At 34.1% G+C, this 22,255-nt stretch overlaps 3 protein-coding genes and 1 pseudogene across 6 annotated transcripts; all 4 read right to left on the bottom strand.

Annotated features, from left to right (window-relative positions):
• Positions 1-390: 390 nt before the first annotated feature.
• On the bottom strand, positions 391-8,847 carry LOC106354012 (3-epi-6-deoxocathasterone 23-monooxygenase CYP90C1). 4 transcript variants are annotated; one of them, XR_007318226.1, is made up of 10 exons: positions 6,931-8,314; positions 6,567-6,840; positions 6,356-6,470; positions 6,161-6,285; positions 5,928-6,009; positions 5,735-5,846; positions 5,500-5,657; positions 5,306-5,426; positions 3,143-3,467; positions 2,926-3,065 (listed from the first exon to the last, which is right to left on the bottom strand). XR_007318226.1 is itself a non-coding variant. In XM_048745062.1 (9 exons), exons 1-9 carry the CDS (start codon positions 8,562-8,564, stop codon positions 755-757), a joined length of 1,518 nt encoding a protein of 505 aa, XP_048601019.1. In that variant the 5' UTR covers positions 8,565-8,847; the 3' UTR covers positions 391-754. The 4 variants fall into 4 exon arrangements, 2 of the variants coding, with proteins under 2 accessions (XP_048601019.1, XP_048601020.1); XM_048745062.1 differs by lacking the exons at positions 5,306-5,426; positions 5,500-5,657; positions 5,735-5,846; ... (3 more) ...; positions 6,567-6,840; positions 6,931-8,314 and adding exons at positions 391-872; positions 1,231-1,361; positions 1,474-1,580; ... (2 more) ...; positions 2,524-2,799; positions 8,323-8,847 and having other exon boundaries at positions 2,916-3,065; XM_048745063.1 differs by lacking the exons at positions 5,500-5,657; positions 5,735-5,846; positions 5,928-6,009; ... (2 more) ...; positions 6,567-6,840; positions 6,931-8,314 and adding exons at positions 391-872; positions 1,231-1,361; positions 1,474-1,580; ... (1 more) ...; positions 1,942-2,031; positions 2,524-2,799 and having other exon boundaries at positions 2,916-3,065.
• Positions 8,848-13,433: 4,586 nt separating this feature from the next.
• On the bottom strand, positions 13,434-14,970 carry LOC125580531 (annotated as a pseudogene).
• On the bottom strand, positions 14,721-15,532 carry LOC125580860 (ethanolamine-phosphate cytidylyltransferase-like). Its single transcript, XM_048746108.1, has 3 exons — positions 15,393-15,532; positions 14,977-15,212; positions 14,721-14,788 (listed from the first exon to the last, which is right to left on the bottom strand). The coding sequence occupies exons 1-3, from the start codon at positions 15,530-15,532 to the stop codon at positions 14,721-14,723; spliced, it is 444 nt and encodes a 147-aa protein (XP_048602065.1).
• Positions 15,533-16,955: 1,423 nt separating this feature from the next.
• LOC106448735 (CDK5RAP1-like protein) lies at positions 16,956-20,478 on the bottom strand. Its single transcript, XM_048745061.1, has 3 exons — positions 20,078-20,478; positions 18,260-19,329; positions 16,956-17,631 (listed from the first exon to the last, which is right to left on the bottom strand). Exons 1-3 carry the CDS (start codon positions 20,395-20,397, stop codon positions 17,117-17,119), a joined length of 1,905 nt encoding a protein of 634 aa, XP_048601018.1. The 5' UTR covers positions 20,398-20,478; the 3' UTR covers positions 16,956-17,116.
• Between the last annotated feature and the right edge of the window lie 1,777 nt (positions 20,479-22,255).

Here is a 22,255-nt window from a genome sequence, read left to right as displayed (position 1 = left end):
ATTTGGCGGTGTCGAAGGTGAAATAGAAAGACTCCACGAATTTGATAATAATGGAAATAGTTACAAGGTGGGTCGACGTACACAACATGCACGTGTATTCCCCATGGACATGTTTCGTCTTTCGTGCATGGCTTTGTCCATACTATGGCAGCCATAAATTTCAATCTATTCTTTTCACCACCCACCAAATTATACTCTTTTAAGTTTTAATATCACATATTATTATATGATACATGTTATATAATATATACTATCACGCCGTCGGTCCAAGTAAACACAATTTCGTGATCATCGTATCATCGAAAGAGACGGGAGATCAATTTTTGGTGGATTTATTTTATGAACAACTCTATTTTATATGACAATAACAAAAATTTGTACAGACAAAAAAATTAAAAGTAAAAAACTAGATAGAGATTTTAACTGAGACATGCCTAGGATTATATCAATTTACACGAAAACCATACATATCTATGGAATCATATCTCAAGTTGCGTTTGGCTTTGATACGATAATAAAAGAGAAAGGGACAACCTAACCAAGTACCAACGCTTATAATTTGACATGACAAAAAATATAAATAATTAGAGTCTCTTTCTGCTCTTTGAGCCATCACTAGCTGTACGTATGGCTCTTTCTGCTCTTACTCTCCAATCTTGTTTGCTTCTCTTTTCTGCTATATTTTTAAAATATATTTGTTTGCTTCTCTCCTTCTTTTTGCCTAAACACTTGGTTCTTTTGAAGGATATATTAGCTAATGATCTTCAACTGAGATAGGAGAGGTTCTCTCGACCGGAGTCACTCGGATCGGAAGCCTCCGTTTCATCTTGACCGTTGGAAATGACACGATCTCGTCTTTCTCGGCTGTCCAACTACATGTACAACATTACAACTGACTTAGTTTCATTGGAATGTATGATAATTAATGTAGTATGTACATCATCAAATACTTAGTATGCCGTATGCGTTGGTAGAACGTAATTATCTTGTTGTGTCGTCTACAACTTTATTATACACATGCACATATTCAAACGTGGATAATCGGATTTTAACATGGGTTATGCGACTAGTACTTAAGTTACATGTCCCAGTCTATTATAAAAGATTTTTAAAGGTCCTACAACAACCTAAAGTGATTTTTTATACCATTGGCTGGACTAAGTTATGAAACTTAAAAAAAAATAAAGTTATGAAACTTTTATGTACACTTCAAGTCATTTATGGGCTTACCTGAACCGGGTTACGAGTTGGTGAAGAAAGATGGAAATTTCGAGCTTAGATAGTTCTAAACCGGGACATAGCCTTTGCCCACCACCAAAGGGTGTGAAGCAAATATTACTGTTTGCCGTTCCATTAATCCTCTGCATAAAAAGATAAGTACTAAATATTAGTAGTAGAAGTTCGATAATCTACTAAACGAACCATGGTGTTTATAAACTTTAATGTTATTAATGATAGGTAGTAGTCACGTACATCCCATCTCCACGGATCGAATTGATAGGGATTCTCGTAAATATCTTCATCCATGTGAACTGATATAAATGATGCCAATACACACCATCCTTTTGGTATCAAGTAACCTGCAATCACCCATCAAATTTTATATCCAAGTATATCATTAAATACTTTGAATTCATATAAGATAAGCATGCCTACATATGTTATATAAAGTCGATACCTAATCCTAATGCGTGCTAATGGTAAAGGGACATACCTTTTATTTCCACATCTTTAAGAGCCTTCCTCCACACACCGTTAATGATATTAGCCATTCTCAACGTTTCATTTATCACCTGTTTGTGATTCGAAAGGTCAAAAATAAACTAAAATTTACAAAGCAATTAAACATTCATTAGTTCTTTCAAAGACAAGCTAATACTATGTGGTAATTATTTAAAAATAATAATTAATTGGTAACTTATTTCAACTAGTGGGACTTACATTTTGAGTAAAAGAGAGAGACATATAATCTGACCAACCGTATTCTTTTCCCGACTCCAATTTACGCCTCTTCATCTCCATATTCTCCTCCTGCAATCAATTAAATTTCTATAAAATCTGTATTAACTATTTTAAAATGTGAAAAGAAAAATAGATAACGCGTTTTGATTGAAACATTAATGAGGGAGTTGAAAACAGCGTTTTCCTTGACGTGAAACGCTGTTTTGACAAGCGGTGTGGTCGCTCGTACAGACAAAGGCGTTAATTCAAATCGTCCTCTTCCGACACCGTCCACACCGCTTTTTTAATCCTACGGTTCCTATACTCTCACGTGTCTCTTCAGTTCCCACACGTGCGTGTACTCTAGTGTCACGTCAAGAAGACTTTCGATAGCGACATGACACGGAAACAAAAGTCAAAACCCTTTTCTCTGGCCCCACACTTAGTTCCACTTCCACTATCTAAAACTAAAATCTCAGCCGTTAAAATCACTTCAGCTACGGTCCGGAAGACGTCGGCAATTTGCATTTAGAGACACACACGTGTGGTGGGTGCTGTGGAAGTTTGTATATCAATACGTACCACGAGTTTAGCTAGAGCGACGGGATTGTCACTTAGAAATTTGACAGCCAACGTCATCGCCGTTGGCATCGTTTCTTCTCCGGGTATCATCATCTCTACGATCTTTCCACTGATGAAATCTAACGGGTGAGATTGCTTATCCGAACAACCACCGTCATTAACGTCTCTTAAGAGCACATCCACCGCGTCATTTGCTGGAGAATTTGGCATCTCGGTCGTAGTCACTTGTCTCTCCTCCACAACCTTCTGAACTATCTTTATTAACCTTTCTTTGGCCTGCATGGTTAGCTCAAAAGTTAAACCCTAATAATTTACATGCAAATGTGACTAACAAAACTTAAATAGTTTATGATGTATTGATATGATTATATATCATAAGAAAGATTCATGACCTTTAAGGATTTATGAAGTCTAGTGCCAGGGAATTTGATGGGGATACAAATCAAACCCTTGATGAATTCTTGGAACTCTAGTTTAAGAATATTCAAATCTTCACCAGGAGATATGCTCATCAGCAGTTTTACTAGTATCTCAAACGTCATCTACAAACAAATAAAACATTATACGGATCAAGTTGCAGTGCAATGGTTTGTGGCACCGTACTATCAAAACGCAATACCTTTTTGATCTCATCTTGGACATGAACCAAGGGAAGTTGAGACCAAGAAGCTAAAGTGAGAGCAACCGAGGCCTCAATGTCTCGAGTGATCCTCTCCTTGAGGTGAGGGGATCTAAGGAACGCGCTAATGAGAGTGTGTAGCCTCTTTTGATGAGCTCCATTGATGCTGAGAATAGAGTTTTCTCCAAGTAGTTCAGTGATTGATTTAGGGTATGCAGGGACAAATGTGTTCCCATGGTTTTGGAGCACCACTTTGTTAACTTCTGCATCGGTTGATATTATGATTGGTGTCCCTATTATGTTCGTCTTGAACACCTTCCCATACCTATATGGTTACATGTATATAGATTTCCGTAAGAACATAAAACTAACACCTCCCAATTCAAAAGAAAATGTATGGTCTACGGTATAATATTTGGTATGAACACTCTACGCTAACTAGTCATATACAATATATAGTAGATATACAGACTTTAGGAAATTCTTGATCCATAAACATTTTTTCAAAAGTTAAAAAGGTGGAGTGAGATGATACATCATTTTAATGGTAAGAATTCTATGTGCGACTAAGCAGACATGGATTGGTATATACACATCTTATGATATTGCAGTAATTTACTTATTTCTTTCTTGTTTGAAAAATGCAAAATACTAACAACTATACAAAACTTAATTGACATTGCAGAAATCCTTATCATGTCAGTGTTTTCAGTCCGAACAGTATACAAGATAAATCGTTGAGATTTTTTTTTGTCAATCAGTGGGTATTCAAGAGGACCCATCTTGAAACCTTTTTTAGTACACAGAAAATAATACTTCCTCGGTATCATTTTAGGTGATTTTTAAGAGAAAATTTTTGTTTCATTTTAATTGATGTTTTCAAATTTTCATGTAAAAAATAAATATAATTTTATGTTTTTGACTATTTGTATTTTGCGGTATGATTTTCTATTGGTTGAATTATATGTATTTATTATTGTTTTTAGACAAACAAAAAAAAATTAATAAAAATTTGTAATTTCTTAATAAATATACAAAAAACTTAAAATCCACTTATTTTTATAATGAGGAAAAGTAATGAATAGCAGAAGACCACAACAAAGATGTTTAGAGTATTATAATAACTAGATATTTTGCCCGGGCTACGCCCGGGTTTATACAAATATCATTATATTTAATATGTATTAAGAAATTTCCTAAACCTTAGTTAATATCCAGAAAATTAAGCACTTGGTTTTAGCCAATTATGTGACTAATTTTTCTTGGGGAGCACGTCAATAAATATAAAAACACAAAAAATAAGTAACCGATGCCTTTCCCTTCGCATGATTAATGACGCAAGAATGATCTGGTGACTCTATTAACACGTACTCTATGTCCTTTCAATTATATATATATATATATATAAAATTAAACATATATAAATACTTTCTAAAGGAACATATTGTTTTCCGTTATTTAATGAAACTTATTTTTAAAAGAACTAATTAATAAATTGAGTTCCTGCCAAAAAAATGTAAAGTAAATGTTTTTTTGTCTTGATCAGATTCCCAAAGTGTGTATTTAGTCCGGTGGTAGAGCATCCTTTGTATATGCTCATTATTCAGGGTTCGACCCCTTGCACCAACATTTTTTGTGTTCGGCAAATAAAATCATTTTTGGATTCTAGCAAGAGTTGAAGTAATTAGTCGTTTAGTGATTTAATAGTGTAATGATGATTACTTACGTAGTATTCGTAGTTTTAATATCAAATAATTAAATAGGAGAATTTGTACCTTTCTTATTTTTTAAATCATATATGTTATAATAGAGAAAGTCTACTCTAAAGTTTACTATAAATCATGTATAATTCAATTATCTCAGTTCCCTAATTTTTATTACATACAAATAAGAGATAATTTTATAAATATATATGGAAGAAATATATAAAAGTAAAATAATTTTTTCAAGTTTTTATTTGTCCCTTACTATTTTAAAATAAACAACATAATTATTACTAAAAATAAAAATACTGTATAAATTTTAGCAACTTAAAAAAGGGTAAACCTCAACATAAACAAATGAACCAACGAAGCAAAAATTATCCAAATAGAAAATACGATATCATCTAAAAAATTGTTAGAACACAACCAAAAATTGAACGATGGACAGGTATGTGATTACCTCATAGTAACTCTCAACCAATACAGATGCTTTCTTCCCAGTTAACTCAAACCCAGCGTCACCGAGAAGTACAAAGCTCGCATGATCATTGTTGTCATAGACAGATAGCTTGCTGAGATACCTGTTTCAAATGCGCATTAATAATGGACGTTGATGGTATATATGACACAAAAAAATATAATTACAATTCTTACTCTGCAGCACCAGTAATCTCAGTCTTTCCACACTTCCTACACATAAGCGTGGTAGGTCCTTTAGTAGCTTTAGTCTTGCATCCACCACAAGCAATGTAGTACCAAGCTGAGCCACGCACAACATCATCAATGGTGGCCGTACACTCGAACCAAGCAACCTATAATATTACAACAGTGAAGATACTCAATAACAAATCTAATTCCAATGCAAGTATGAAAGCATGAGATGTCGTACCTTCGCTCCTTCCTGCTTCATGTAAGTGAGTAGCTCACCGATTGTAGCTGTCTCAGCCTTGGTGACAATCTCAGCATTAACTCTATTAGCAACTTCCGAGTTTGATTCAAGCCTAGAAATGTTCAAAAAACAAAATAAGCAACACAGTCGGTAGATTAACGTAAACGGTGCAAATATATAGATGAATACATACCAAGCCAGATACTCCCTGGTTTGATGAACATCCGTATCAAAAAAAACCCGTGAAGATGATAGAGATGACAGAGACAAAGCACCTGTAGCATAACCAATTTCCATACCCAAAAAATAACAAATTAATCAAACAATCTAGCCATAAAACAGCCCTTCTCAACACCTAATACTACTGTGATTCCCACGCAACTTACTAACATCTATGTACCACAACAATCGTTAGATAATACGAACCTCCTAAACGCTTAGGATTCACAGTTGTCACCATGATAACACTCGGAGGTTTTCCAAGCGATCTAAACTTCTCGCAAAAGGCTGTTGCTACCTTGTCCCATATGTAGAGCTTCATCACAGGACCACTGCATCGAAGAGAACACATTTATTAAACAAAGAAGTATACTTCTAGAGCATAAAACTTAGATGGCTCACTCATGTGTCTGAACATGAACCAAAATTCGCCGATCAGAAGCTATCTCGACTTCATCAAGCACAAAACTCTCGTTAAGAGCCTGCTCATTCACCAATTTGATATGACCAATAAAATCTGCGATAAAAACATAACTTAATAAATAATCAAGAGATATCTGATCAACATAAACAGATAGACTGAGCACAGATCATAAAATATAAGAGATCTTACCATACAGATCCCCTTTGAGGTCACAGGCCGCTTCGAACTGTTCATAACCATGGAAACGAAAACGGTCTTCAGGAAACCAAGCCGAAGTGTCTGTGAGATCGGAGAGGACAGACTTCCATGAGAACGCAATGGTCACGTCTGGATCAGCAACCCGGTACACCTTCTTGGTCTTAGAACCAAAAAAATTGGTAAGTCTGTAGGTGGAACCGGGCTTCATGTGTCGTAGATAAGTGTCCATCCTTGATGGTGGGATGAATCCCTGAATCACAGTGCCCTGTTTAGAATGAACAAATCCGGATTGTTAGTAATCTGTGTCGCAACATAAACAAATTAAAAAAAAAAAAGAGAAGATGTCGGAACAAACCTCTGCGTCGACCAGAAGCATCTCTAGACCCATAAGTATCTTCGAGAATGCGTGTTTTGCCTCCCAAAAATGGATCAGTCGAAATCTCAACTCGTGTTCTTGTGGTCCAAACGTCACATCTTTGAAGAACACGACGCGATCGCTGTTGTCAGAGGGGACATCGGAGCAGACAACGGCCTTGCCGTGACGTTTTGTCGAAGAGGAATCACCGGAGACACCGGATTGGCCAATAGGTTTCATCGATGCGGCGAAGGGGATCGTCGGTGCGGCGGAGATTTTCATCGCCGCGGCGGAGGGTTTCATCGATGCGGCGGAGGGTTTGACCGGTGCGGCGGAGGAGACAACGTCCTTCCCGTTAGGTTTCTTGGAGATAAGATCGCCGGATGCGGAGTTTTTGCTGTTGGAATTCATCGGGAGAGAAGATAGTTTTGCGGGGAATCAAACTGGTGGGATGATTGGGGTTATAAAAGAAATCAGAGTGAGGGATGCGAAAGGGATCCATTAATGGAGGTTAATGAGGATTTGATGAAGGAGTGAATGAACAGACGAAACCGTTAAACGGAAGAAGTGGGAAAGACGAAAGGGATGAGATATTTGTCTGCGCAAGGGAGAATGAAGTTAGGGTTCGTCGAGGTTCGTCGAGGCTCGATGCGGTCTGCGTAAGAGAAATAAGGCTAGGGTTCGTGGAGGCTCGATACGGTGTTCTCCGTTTGGCCAAGCTTATGGGCTTATGGGCCAGGTACATAACAAAAATAAAACATAACAACGAAGCCCATCGTAATGAAGCCCAACGTAGCAAAGACGTGGACGAAAGATGCAACGGGATTGGCTGATTATTTCATCCGACGTGGACGTCTGAGCGCTGAGCGTATTCCCCTTTTACTTATTAGATGATAATAATAACATACGAAAATAATATAGAATGCAGAACCGATAGTAGTTCAAAAAAAAAAAAATGCAGAAGCGATAAAGATGACACATGAAATTAAGTGAACTCAATCATTAACTAAAAACCAAGATCCTCCGCTTAAACTATTTTGCTCCTGTAGATGACCAAGAACATGAAGACAGGTTGTTTTTTTTGTCAGTCTTTTTTTAAATAATTAAAATTATGTTTCGTCCAAGAGTTTTAGCTTATCTATTCGCAATCCCAAAAGAGTTAATTATATTTACAAAACGCATTAACTATCGCTATATGACTCCTAGTTTTTCCCATTTGCCTAAAAAGATGAGTTGATTGTAATTAAATGGAGCTAAATAGTGTGTTTTCATATGTAATCTAATTTAGAAAATAACACAGAAGTATGTTACTAAAAACATGGACGATGAATAAATCACAGAAATTTTATTAGTATAATTTTTGGTTGAGAGAATGAATAGAAAAAGACTTACAAAGACTTTCGTTTGTCCATGAAGGAAACAGGCCGAGAAGAATATCCACAAGCAATAAAGGTTAGGGTTTCTCCGATCACCGGCCATCCTAAACTTCCCTTCGGAATCATTCCCTTCTTCTTCTCACTCTCTTCTTGTTTGTCTTCATCTCTTGTTTTTGAGTTTGTTAAACGGAACCAGAGCCATGAAAGGAGTAGAACTCCGGCCGTCAAAACCAAGAAACCGGCGATCCAATAATCCATGAAACCAGATGGAGAGTAAAGATTTTCCGGCGACCGGAAAAGACTTAAATTTGCCGGAGAATACTTAAATACATACCAAAAGAAGTTAATAACATGCCAAAGCACATGAAACTATAACATAAGTATTTATGAGGAGATATTAGGAATTAGGTTTCTCAAATCTCAAAAGCCATGCATGAAAAGAAAGTGAGAGAACAAATATTAGTAGAACTAAAGCTATGGTGATGTCATTTTCAATGGGGCGAAACAGAGGAATTAATGATATAAAATCCACTTTTCCCGTCTCTCACTATATACATCCCCATGGTCTCTGTCACGCCTAAAAATATGTAACACAGTTAATTACCACTTATATTTTTATACATTCAACCTAAAAACAACGTAAAACAGAACAGACAGTTAATTACTTGTATTATTTTGACATACATAATATATTCGGGTATATTTTTTGATATTTTGACTACAATAAAAACGTTTTTTTTACAATAAAAACGTTGAATTATATGTGTTTAAAGATCTTCACGTATTTATCTAGTAATTAGTATCACATATATATATACTTTGGTAGATACAACGCAAATTGTTCTTCGAAACATGACATAGTTAACAATTTATGAAAAATGAATGTACAATTTATCCTCGCAAAGATTTTTAGACCATCTCCCATGGTTAGAACCCATTAAGGATTTTAATATTTAATTTAATTATAAATTTTATAATTTGTGAAGTTTAGAACCTTTTGTAATTTGTCATGTCTATTAGTAAATCTCTTTTGAAGTTCTTAAGAGAAAAATAAACAACAAAGATAGAAAAATGCAAGGAAGAGAGAAAGACACAAACACAGAAGGAGCCAATAAGAAAAATACATAGGATTTCCAAAAGACATTATATAATTTTAAATATGAATTTTTTTGTTCTCCAAAAAGAAAGTTCAAAACTTCAAATTTAAAATTTTGAGAAGTGAAACTCTATATTTGAAGTTTCACTACTCAAAACTTCAAATTTGAAGTTTCATATTTTTATTTGCATTTTGGTCCCTACAATTACACATTTCATTTATGATTCATAAATATTTTCTTATTTATTGTTTTAATCCTTTAAAAATTATATCTCATAAATATTTTAAATTTTGTTTACAGAATTTAAGTTTTACACATAAAATTAAATAACACTTTAATATAAAATTTAAAATATTCTAAAACTAGATGTGGACAACAATAATATACAAAAAACTTAACAAAAAAACTTTCTAAAAATTACATGAAGACATAACTATTACACAAATTTAAATATTACAACAACGCTAATAGTCAGGTAAGTTTGATCCGGAACCTTCAAAATATTCAAATATTGTCCAATTTATTTTTTGTGTAACTGAAGATGGTTGTTGTTGTTGTTTTTGATGTCTTTTTCGTACAATTATTTCTTGTTCCTATCGAAATATTCACGAGTATTAATATCATTGATAAAAATTAGTTTTTAGCAATATTTTTTGTTTCTCTTTTACTTTCTTGTCTTGATCTAACATATTTACAAATATTAATATCATATATGCATTACACAAAATCATTTAATGGAATAATATGATATTATGTTTGAAAGTTTAATATTAATTAAGTTATTTTTATTTTAAATTTTATATTTTAATATAATATTTTATTAGTTATTATTGTTGTAATATGTTTATATATGTGCTAGTTATTTACAAAAGTTTTATGAAGATAAATATGAGGATCATATTATAAAATATAAATAGTTTTGAAGTTGAGTTTGAAGTTTTGCTTTTGGAGAAAAATATCTTTAAATTTCAAATATAAAGTTTTGAAAACTTCAAAATATAATTCTTTTTTAGAGATGTTTTTAGAGGTTCTTACCAATTCTAAAAACTATATTTTAAGAACCTGGTTCTTAGCTTTTATTTCTTCTTTATTTATTTTTTGAGTTTTTTTTAAAAAACCATTTTTATGCAATTACTATTCAAAGTTATCATTAGATATTATTATTCTCTAACAAACAATTCCAAAACATTTAATAAGCGACGTGCATATGTATTTGACTAGAAGAAGTTGTTTTAAAACTTCATAACATCTTTGTTATTAAAGGGATTAGTACCAAGGGTAGTTAAATTGTACTTTATTGTAAAGATTTTTTTTTTTTAATAAGTTTAACATTCATTCAAAAAATGTGTACTTCGTTACAAAAGTATACTTTGTTCAGGCCAACAATAAGGAGGTGTTATTGGTTTATATATTTTGATTGATTTAGAAATTCATATAGTATTTATAAATCCAAGTAAAATATGCAAATCTGGAAGTTTTCCCTCGGATTTGAGTCTTTGTATTTTTAACTAAAAAATCCAAACAAATCCATTCAAATTCATTATTAAATCAAATATATTAGTAAATCCGTACGATTGAATAATACTTGATTTGATATATAATTTATGAATCATTAAACCAATAACACATGATTTTAATACAAATTTAAAAATCATAGAATCAATAACACTAGATTTAGTTTGGATTTTCATATCTATTAAAATACAACAACCAATAACCCGTACTTACATTCTATCCGATTTAATACAACAACGAGGGTATAGTCCATTCTCTATCATTAATTCTAAATATGTATATTACAATTAAATACTCAACGCTTCAATATTTATGAAGTGTTGGTATATAATTTTTTTTCTCTTTGTTACTTAAAGTAATGTAAAATAGTGAACCAAGTTAAAATACATCTATTTTCTTAGCTGCTATATAAAGCGATAAAATCTAGTTAGATAGATTGTAAATAAAAATCTTCCAACCTAATCTCTAGTGTTTAATGTCTCGTTTGTTGATTTTTTTTGAGCAACTTGTTGATTTTTTTTAACAATCTAAGTCCACGTTTATAGTGTTAATTTAAGAGAACAAAATAAATGTTGTGATGTAGGAATAAATGAGGGAACAGAAATTAGGAGCGGCTATTGAGCCACACTTAGGCCGTTTTGTCTCGTCTCATTTTTAGATACTAGATAGCTACATCTCCCACCCAACCAATTTTCTTTACTTATTACTAGAACCTTTCCCGGGCTACGCCCGGGTTTTTGCATAAAATTTAAATAAAATATAAATTTGGATATTATTTTATTTGAGTACATATACATGTGATGTTTTTTAAAGTACATATATATGTATATTTTTTACAGAATTAAAAATGAAATAATTTATGACTTTGAAGCTATTTAAATTAAACTTTATTGTTTTAATATCTAAAATAAAATAGAATTAACAAAAACTAATTAAGTCTTAGTTATAATCCAATTCCTCATCTTTATCCATTTGAGTTCTTTTTTTTTTGTTTTTGTAAAAGACCTATTTAAGTTCTCAGTATAAGAAATTGTTAGATTTATAATGATTTATATTTTTTTGGTTAGGATCAATACTGAGTTCTATTTTTATTTGTGTTTTTATAAATTGTATTCTCCTTTGCTTTTCATTATATGGTTATTCAAAAATTCATATGGATTTATTTATATATAATCTATTAAAATAGAAATCATGACACCTTTTATGTGTGATTCTTTTTATTTGGAAAATTCTTAAAATATTTATGAAATTTTACATAACTTAATTATAATATATTTATTTTTATTTAAAATACTAATAAATATCTTAAGAAAATGTCCAACCAAATCTTTCAAATATCTTTTAGAATCTTTTAAAGCTATATTTTCGAAATTATTTAATTAACATTTTAATTATGACAGTATAATTAGAAACTAAATTGTAGTTTAGTTTTGATTGTAAACAAAAATTAAAAATTATATAAAATACTTTTAAAAATATTTTAACTACACATGAGTGTAAGTTTTAGTTAAATTAAAAAATTTACACTTATATTTGAATAGAAATTGTTTATATATATTACAATCAATTTTTCAACTATTAAATTGGTAGAAAAATTAAATAGGTTTGTATTTATTCATTGCTTTGTATCTAAAAAAATTCAATAACTCACCATTTGGTTTCGGTTATTACTGAAAATCATATATAAAATGATAATTAAGATGAGTAAAAGTTAACTAAACCTAGTTATGGTTTAAATAAATTTTATCTTATTTATTGAGGTATATAAAAAAATCGTAAATTTTACAGCTGATTTAAACTTCGTAGATTATCTTCAGCTGGATTATTTATATACTACATAAACAAACTAATTTATTATATTAATTATATACTCCTTTTGAATTTAAAATATTGATGTTATAATTTTTTTTCCATATATTAATAAAAATTAAACAAATATTTTGATTTATTATTTTTGTTAATTTTATTTGCTTCCCAATAAAATTAAACCACTCCTTCGTATTTTGATTTATGTGTTAAGTTTTCAAGTGAAATGCATTAATTAAAAATAGAACATCAATCTTTTGTATGCATTATGCAAGTAAAAGACTTTTTTAAAAAATCCATTATTTGTATAGAGAGGGACTATAATAAAAGGTGAAATTTTCATATATTAATATTTCCTTTTTGTAAGAGTTACTGTTAAAAAGAAAGCTTTTATGTATTTAGGTTGATACATATAATATTTTTCTTCTTTTTAATAAGAACGAAAAAGGAGATGATGGTATTGGTAAATAAGATAGAATATCTATGCAGTAAATAACCTAAATTTTATATTACTTTAGTTTTATAACTAATTCTAATTCTAATATAGAGATAAGACAATTTCAAAAATTGATAAACTAATTGATGTCTGGTTTGTTGAGTTTTTGTATTACTATTATATATAATTTGATATGTAGATACTTTGATCAACTTAACCTTGGATAAAAGTTTTTTTTTTCCATTCTTCCTCTAAATCTTACACTTTCCAACGTTTAACACATAATAAACTTAACTATGAAATGAATAAGTATTACATAGCACAAAATCCTTACTAAAACCTCGTTTTGCAGTAGAAGAAACAACCCGAAGCCAAGAAAACAAAATGAGAAGTTTGACAGAGCAATAGCTAGAAAGTGAAACTAAAAAAGCTTCATATTATCACATAAATAAGTAATGCAAGTCTCCAACATTTTTTTATCTATACCATAAACAGCCACACAAGTAAGAGTAGATTTCTAGTTCGTCTGTGTGAAACCTGCAATGGACAAAGTTGGTCATCAACCAAAACAAACCAAATCAAGAATTACATGTAATAACAAAAAGCTAAGAAAAATACTGCTAAGATAATGTACCATTCTCAATTTTGATCACACTTTGAAGCATTACTTCCATCTTTGAATTCATGTCATAACTATCATCCATCTGAGGCACGACCAGCAAAAGTTCTCTGTGAATCTGTCTGACAAACTGACAAAATTCTCTGCGCGAACTTGACTTCACCATCTGATATTCTACCAATCGCCATCCTCATTAGCTCTCTAGTCATATCTGCAAGCTGCACAAGTAAGCAAACATAAACTGAGATCTTCTTAACAGAGTTAACATTAAATCAAGAGAGTCTACAACATACCCCGAGAATATAGTCAAGGATGTTGATCTGCAGTGGCTCTAGAGAAGGGTCACTAAGCGGTAAAAGCGTAGAGTTAATCTCATCTAGAGTACAGAGTGTTCCGGACATGCCGAACTTATAAAACGTTGCATCTTCAACATATTCCTGCACCTGTAAGTTAACCCACACACAATCATGTATCAGTTAAACCAAAATGGTTTTAGAAAGATGAATGATTGTTTATGATTCTCTGACAGACCCCTGGGGAGTAAGCTCGCCGGAGCTTCCAAAAATCAGTTCCTTGAAGCTCTTTCATCAGCCGGGCAAAGTGTTGTTCCCTCACTGCTTCTAAATCTTTCCCTGCTTTCTCCAGAACCTCTTCTTTGTTGTCTTTACTGAGTCTGCCACATAAAAAAAAAACATTATCACCCAAAACAAAACAGAGTATAAGAGTTTGATGTTGTTACCTGTGAACTTGAAAGATGACTTTTTTGATGTTCATAGTGATATCACGACTTGCCTTCACCACTCTCTCTCGTTTCTCATTCTACAAAAGAGACCACATTGTGAGGTTTACTAAACAAAGATACACAAAACCATTCTTAGCCGATGAAGAATCATAGTTTCCAAATTGAAAATTCATTCCTTTAGTCTCTACCTCATACATCTCTACCTATAAGACTCAAACCCATTCTCAGCGGAAGAAGAATCAAAGTTTCCATATCGAAAGTTCGTTCCTTAAAATTCCAAAATGTTTGTTATCGACCTGCAGAAACTCGAACAAAGTTATAATCTTTATGTGATTAGTCAAACCTATCCATTAACCGTTAACAGTTTGTATATCCCCTTAACAGCTCGTTATCTCCCCTTAGCAGATAAACAAAATCTAAGCAACAATTGAATGTACTGTAAGTTTTTATTTTACCAGCGATATCAGTGCTGGAAACTCCTTCAGTACGCTTGATCTTCTTATACCTCCCAGCCTTCTTAGCCAAGGCATAAGCATCAGTTCCATCAGGAAGAACACAAGGATCATCCCCATGGATAATGTAATCAATCCGATACTCATCAAACAACCTCTTCATGAACTCCTCCGTGATTGCGTAAGGAGCATCGGGAATAACCTCATCCACCCGCTTAACAGCCTTCACCAATATCATCCTAAAACACACACAACCAACTACACAAATCAGAACAAAAAAATAAAGCGATTTTGGATACACAACAAAAGAGATCATCATCACCTCTCGTGAAGAGGCGTAACGGGAGGTCCCTTGTTAGCTATGACCTCCTCGTCGCTGACCACGCCGACGACCAATTCGTCGTAGAGAGCACGCCTGCCGGAGCGCGTTGCAGTGGCCGTAGTGCATCATGTCGAAGCAGCCGTCCATGTAGACGCGGACTGGTTTTCGTTTCCTGAAGGGAGCAACGAATCGATCTAGCAAATCGGGATCTGGAGAAAACAGAAAGGGAAACGTCATCTCTGGACTCTCAGATCGCAGAAGGCGTGAAGAAGAGGCAAAAGCAAAGGAGATGGACTTACTGAGCCAACATCATTAACATTCTATCTTTAAAAAAAAAATCGAAGCCCAACAATCCACAGCCGAGATGACGTGTCAAAAAGATATCTCTTGATTGGTTGATTTTATTGTCTGACGTGGACGTCCTCTCTGATGCTCATATAACCCTTTTAAAATAGTATAGATTTATTGTATTTTAATAGTAATGTTTAACCATTTTTAGTAAATACTTTGTACATCTATGAATATACTAACCTGTAAATGATTAAATACTATTAAACCCAAACTTGATACTATAGATCGGACCACCCAAACTTGTCTTGTTATGGCTTCCATTTAGTGTTCTGACTGTATTTTGGACAGAAACTTTTTTTTTTGGTAGGTTATTTTGGACAGAAACTTGAATGAATGAAAGTATTATTCAGTGAAAAAAAGAAGATCGGACTACGCAAATAAAAGATGATCAAATGCGTTGAAAAATACGGAATTCAAGAATTACTTTTACGTTTTGAAACACTGATGAACATAAGTTCACCGGTTAATCCATGATCCTATAATACTTTGATAAATCATGACAGCCACACAAAAAAATGATCTATGTTAATCAGTGCTATTAAACTATATTATTTGTCAATGCCATTGTATAGTCAATGATATTTTGCACCCGCACTTGTTATTAGATACCTATGGAGTGTTATGAATAACTTGATCCAGCTTTAGTATTGGGTGGTGTGATTACTATCACATGTGATTGGAAAGCTTTTGTTGGTTCCCTCTTTTAACTTTAGACTTAATAACATCCAAGAGTGACATTAACTAATCGAATAAATGTCTGATATAAAGCTGAGGTACACATGTTAATACAAGGTCGGTTCACAATTAACTAATCAGAAAGCTTTCTGCCTAATGCCCTGTATATTATACTTGACTCAATAACTTTAGATTAGTTAGGCTGGAGCTAGCCTAGACTACAGAGACAATTTATAGTGTTTCGAGCAGTGAACCTTTTAGCAGTGAGTATATGTGTTACATTAACTGCTACTATTACTTAAAAAACAAAATAAAGTATGGATTGCGGATGTAGACAAGTGAGGATTCATTTCTCGTGTCTTTTGATAATTAATAAAGTTCACAATCTTCTATTATCTTGTATTTAAACATGATTTCTAGTTCTTGAATTTATTCACTGCAATAACTTTTATGATATTCACCAAGTTTATTTTTGCATGGATCAGTTTCTATGTGGTGTTTCGTTTTGTCGGTGGTCAGTGTTTCCAGTTAACAATAGTAAGTAAATGGAAAGGAGCAGGCAACAGAGCGTAGTAGAAGAAACACAATAACAGGTTGACTTGTCACAGTCAAATCAACCCTTTGCAAATTTCGATACATTAAACCATTGATTACGACATCTCTAGTGTCACTATCTCTTTTCCTTTTCGATTACAAATTGTAAAAAGTAAGTTTTGGATACAACTATAAAAAAGTATACAGAAAAGGTAAAAATAATATTCCAAAGCCTTTTTTGAAAAGAAACAAAATGAAAATTTAACTTGCGCAGGACGCAACAACAGCATCAACACCACCAACATCGTGAAACAACGACATCTTACTAATCGCTAGAGCTTCTCCGTACAAAGACGCTCTCGTCGATCTCTCTATCTTAACCTCCACGAAGTCACCAACTTCAGGACTCCTCTTCAAATCACCATTCCCTTTGTCTTTATCAAAAAGAGGCTTTCTAACAAACGAAACACGATGTCCTTTATCTGTTTTGCCGATCAGTTCTGTCTCAGGAGCTCTCTTGTTCGGCCCTTCCACCAAAACTAACTGGACCGAACCGACCTGAGAGTCGTAACAAGGACCTGTTGTCTCGCGGAAGGCTTCGATGAGTTCTGTTAAACGTCTCTGCTTCACTTCCTCTGGAACGTCGTCTGTGTAGTTCCTGTGAGCGTGCGTCTTCTCCCTCATGCTGTATGCAAACATATACGCCATGTCGTATCCAACTGCTCTCACCAGGCTTAGCGTTTCTTGGTGCTCTTCTTCGGTTTCTCCACAGAAGCCTGCCGATTCACAACATTCACGAGACATTATTGGCTGAGTTTTGATAAAGCTAATGGTGACCAATACAATGTAACCAACAAGGCAAAACTAGTGCTGGGCATTCGGGTTTTCAGTTCGGGTCGGGTTACTCGGGTTTGGGTATATAAGACCTGTTTAGGAACTGAACATTTTTCGGATCGGATCGGTTAGTAATGTTTGGGTCGGGTTTCTATTTTTATACAAAACCCGAAACAGAAACGAATTATAAATAGTTCGGTTTTGGTTCGGCCTGAAACCAACAAAACCTAGAAAACCCAAAAAACCGAAAAATATTTGAGAAATTCAGGTTTTTCAAAATAATTATCGATTTATAAATTATATTATATATAATTATTTTAAAATTAAATATAATTAGGATATTCAGTTACTCGTGCGGGTCTCGGTTCAGTTTCCGGTTTTTTGGGTTTAGACAAATAGGAACCATTCGGGTTTTTGTAATTCTCGGTCCGGTTTCGGTCTTGGTTTTTCTGATTCGGTTTTCGGGTTTCAGATAATATGCCCATGACTACCAACAACCTAGTTGAAGACATCTAAAAACATAACAAAAGAGTTTTAAATCAATGTTTTTTTTTTTTTGAGTAAGCTTACCAGTTATGAAATCGCTGGTTATAGCCACGTCCGGTATAATACTCCGAATCTTCTTAACAAGATCCAAGTAAGCTTCTCTGGTGTAACCTCTCTTCATCCTATCAAGTATCCTACTATTACCAGACTGTGCAGGAAGATGAATGAGATTACATATGTTATGCCTATCCCTCATCAGATACAGCAGATCATCAGGGTAATCTTTAGGGTGAGGAGAAGTAAACCTAAACCTCATCTCAGGAAACTCCAAAGAGAGTCTGTCCAAAAGATCAGCAAACCTCAAACCCATGTTTTTAACCTTACACCTGCTCGAGAACCCTTCACTGTACTCCCACTTAGCACCCCCTCCTCCTGATGGCTCAGGATCAGACGAATCATCGTTGTAGCTGTTCACGTTCTGTCCTAAGAGAGTCACTTCTTTCACACCGGACTCCCACAGCTCCTTAACCTCGCGGACGATGGACTCAACAGGACGTGACCGCTCTCTCCCTCTTGTGAACGGCACAATGCAGAAAGCACACATGTTGTTGCATCCTCTCATGACCGATACAAAGGCTGTTATAGCGTTCTGAGAGATTCGGACAGGAGTTATGTCTGCGTAAGTCTCTTCTAGAGAGAGAAGAGTGTTGATTCCCTTCTGACCGTAGTCCACTTCTTCCAGCAGCCTCGGGAGGTCTCTGTACGCATCAGGACCACACACCACATCGACCATTTTGTCGGAATCAAGAATCTTGTCCTTTAGCCTCTCAGCCATGCATCCCAAGACGACAACTTTGGGAGGTTTAGTAGACTTTGCTCTCCCTTCGGCGACATTGGCTTTCCATTGGCGTTTCAGGAACCAGAAGTAGTTGAGCCTTTGCCACACTCTCTGCTCCGCGTTGTCACGGATGGCGCAAGTGTTGATGAAGATGACTTCCGCGCTCTCGGGGTCGGTGACTACTTCTTTGTAGCCGGAGTTGTTCATGATGGAGAGGACTATCTCCATGTCGTTGATGTTCATCTGGCATCCGTATGTTTCGTGATAGATCCTACCTTTTGATGGTGATGAAATGTCGGAGTCTTGTGTGGTGCATCTAAGAGCAAGACAGAGCCAGAGAAATGTATTAGTAAAGGTCCAGACTTTGAACACACAACGAACACAAAACTTGCAGAATCTAACGATTGGTGAGCAAACACAACTAAATTGGAACTCTAATCATCTAAAAGTTCGAAACTTTCAATGGCTAAACACCAAAAACAGAGCAACTTTCAATGACTAACACCAAAAACAGAGCTTTAAAGTGTTAGTAATAGCATGTAAAGGTCCAGACTTTGAACAGCAACGAACACAAAACTTGCACAAGCTCACGATTGGTGAGCAAACACATGGCTACTGCAACTAAATTGGAACTCTAATCTCATGTAAAGTTCGAAATTTCCAATGGCTAAACACCAATTCTTTCGAAAACAGAGCTTTTAAGGTGTTGGTAAGATCATGTAAAGGTCCAGACTTTGAACAGCAACGAACACAAGCTTGCACAATCTATGGATTGGTGGAACTCTAATCATCTATAGTTCGAGACTTTAAGGGTTTTTGATTGACCAATCAATGGCTAACATCAATTATAAGGTTGCAAAGCAAATGAGATTCCTTAAAACACAGAGCTTTAAGACGTCAAGGTCTAGACTTTTTTTTTTAAAACAGAGCTTTAAACTATGGCTTAGTGAGCAATTACATGGCTTTTGCAACTAAATTGGAACTCTAATCTCATCTAAAGTTCGAAACTTTCAACGGCTAAACACCTTCAAAAAACAGAGCATTAAGGTGTTAAAGCGACTTACTCAGATTCGGTTTGAGGAGCGGTAAGGGAAGTTTGAGCTTTGGAGATGAATTGGTGGAGGCTTGGGCCATCGAACTTAGTTTGAGAAACAGAGAAGCTTCTGGAAAGATCTAATGCAAACCCTTTCTTCCTCTTGATCGAGTTCTGTGTGAGACGATAGCAACGAGGGAGGAGAGCAGAGGAAGAAGAAGAAGAATGGTTAAGTTTCGAGGAGAGGAATGTTCGAGAGAGACCGCGTCTTGTAGAGGATTTGAAGCAGAGAGAGCAGCCTTGAGGGTTGCTGAGGATGGAGGAAAGAGACGAGAGTGAAGAAGACGCCATTGGGGGAGATGGAGGATGAAGCTCCTCTCAAGGAACAACAATGGGAGGCTCTCAAGGCTTTAGGGATTTTACAAAAGTCAATCTACTCGGATGTTCACACTAAAACGCAGCGTTTCGTTGTCCAGACTCAGGGGTAGTACGGACATTTTATTCCGTCTCCTCTTTCTAACGAACATTTTTTGGTAATAGAGAAGGAGAAGGTCAGGAGATTTCATAAGATTTGGATGTAAATCTTTAAGTAATCTCCGACCAAAACATAACTCAATGTCTCGTTCTGTTTCAGCTTTGACTTTTTTTTTTTAAATTAAATTTCACTTGTAAAATATCAAACGTTTAGATATACTAATATTTACATTTTGAATTCGTATCTTATTAGCTGAGGTTTAGCTACTTCAAGGAGATACTAGGTGAGAGAAGCGTGATTGAAAATGAAGAGAGGCTTGAGACTGCAGTAACAGATTGGATGCACAAGTACAAAGGGTCTACTAGGCTGATGCTCTTGCCTAACAACACGAACATGTTTTGTTAGTACTACGTCTAAAAAAAATACATATTTTAGACTTTTCACATATATTAAGAAAACACATTAAAATTTGATTATGAATACATTGATTTTTGTGAATAACAATTTTTCATAACTTTTAGCCAATAAAAATCCAATAAACACCATTAATTTTTTTATGAAAAAAATTAACAATTTATCATTAAATAATACATTAAAAAAGTAAAAAATATATCTTTTTGAAACAATATTTTTTCCTAGAATATGGACCTCTCTGAAACTTACCATTTAATTTGGATTGTGGTGATTGGTGAATATTATTTTAACAAACCCAACTAGCTACGTTTAGAACTCTTGGGTCACTCTATTCTTACGAGGATATAATATCTGCAGGTTGCATTAAAAATTTGATGGACCCTAAGGGGATTCTCAATCCATACAAAGTTCTTGCTAACTCTTTCTTCTCTCACCCTAAGGTATATGCTTTATGATTACGCACCGAAATTAGTGAAAGCATCTAATCATCAATCTATGATGAATGCTCCTCCAACGTGATAAGTGATGAGGAATCTATCATCTTTTTAGTTTTGGGAATATTTGACATTCTTTTTCTAGACGAATGCAAGGTTGTGATGAGTTGATTCTTCATAAAGATGAGCAGCCAAGTTTGAGCAGAGCAGTATGATTGATGCAAAGGAACATAAAGTTAATTTTAAACTCACTAAAGTGTATATGCTTCTTTGTTGTTGTCACCTATGTTTTAATATCTTATTGTCATAGATAAGAAAGAATAAAAACCTATGGAGCTTACGTGTAGCAAAAGTCAAAGCTTGCATTGTATTTAGACCCACAACTCAAAAAGAGAAGCATCTTTATCATAATAATAGCAACTTCAAGATTCTCTCACATAATATCTTTCTATTCTTGGCAGTTTCGGTTTCAATGGACCTTCTTGATGTAGTTAGAGTTCTCTCTAGTTATGCCATAGATTTTCACATTTTGGTTAAAAACACAAAGGCAAAGTTCTCTAACAAGTAACAAGTGTATTTCTTGAGACAACTTGGACTAGTGAGATACTTTATAACATTAGATTCATGTTGCCATCGCCATGGCCCATAGTTTCTGTGGAGAAAAGTATGTGGACATCTTCTGTTTCAAGATTGAAGCAAATGCATGCAACATCAAGATTGTAATGACTAGTCAAATTTGATATACTTAGATGATTGAATCAAGTTGCTCTTACACATGTGAACCAATCCATCCAAAATAATCACAAGCGCCAAAAAGAGACAATGAAAGCAACCAAGGCACCGATGAAATATCATCCATCAAAGGGTACATATATAGTTGGAGAAC

This window comes from Brassica napus, chromosome C1 (assembly GCF_020379485.1).
Source record: "Brassica napus cultivar Da-Ae chromosome C1, Da-Ae, whole genome shotgun sequence".
NCBI lineage: Eukaryota > Viridiplantae > Streptophyta > Magnoliopsida > Brassicales > Brassicaceae > Brassica > Brassica napus.
The sequence above is the reverse complement of the archived record's forward strand: the minus strand, read 5'-3'. Positions and strand labels throughout refer to the sequence as shown.

What these genes read in the sequence shown, in the direction of transcription:
- LOC106354012 (XM_048745062.1), bottom strand. Translation starts at nt 8,564, where the DNA reads ATGGATTATTGGATCGCCGGTTTCTTGGTTTTGACGGCCGGAGTTCTA. An exon ending in TCCAAGATGAGATCAAAAAG is followed by an intron (nt 3,066 to 3,142) that starts GTATTGCGTTTT and finishes ATTTGTTTGTAG; the next exon opens with ATGACGTTTGAGATACTAGT. An exon ending in TAAAGATGTGGAAATAAAAG is followed by an intron (nt 1,581 to 1,714) that starts GTATGTCCCTTT and finishes GGGTGATTGCAG; the next exon opens with GTTACTTGATACCAAAAGGA.
- LOC125580860 (XM_048746108.1), bottom strand. Translation starts at nt 15,532, where the DNA reads ATGACGTTTCCCTTTCTGTTTTCTCCAGATCCCGATTTGCTAGATCGA. An exon ending in GGCCACTGCAACGCGCTCCG is followed by an intron (nt 15,213 to 15,392) that starts GCAGGCGTGCTC and finishes TGTGTGTTTTAG; the next exon opens with GATGATATTGGTGAAGGCTG. An exon ending in TTCCAGCACTGATATCGCTG is followed by an intron (nt 14,789 to 14,976) that starts GTAAAATAAAAA and finishes TGGAATTTTAAG; the next exon opens with GAACGAACTTTCGATATGGA.
- LOC106448735 (XM_048745061.1), bottom strand. Translation starts at nt 20,397, where the DNA reads ATGGCGTCTTCTTCACTCTCGTCTCTTTCCTCCATCCTCAGCAACCCT. An exon ending in GCTCCTCAAACCGAATCTGA is followed by an intron (nt 19,330 to 20,077) that starts GTAAGTCGCTTT and finishes TCTTGCTCTTAG; the next exon opens with ATGCACCACACAAGACTCCG. An exon ending in AACCAGCGATTTCATAACTG is followed by an intron (nt 17,632 to 18,259) that starts GTAAGCTTACTC and finishes GTGAATCGGCAG; the next exon opens with GCTTCTGTGGAGAAACCGAA.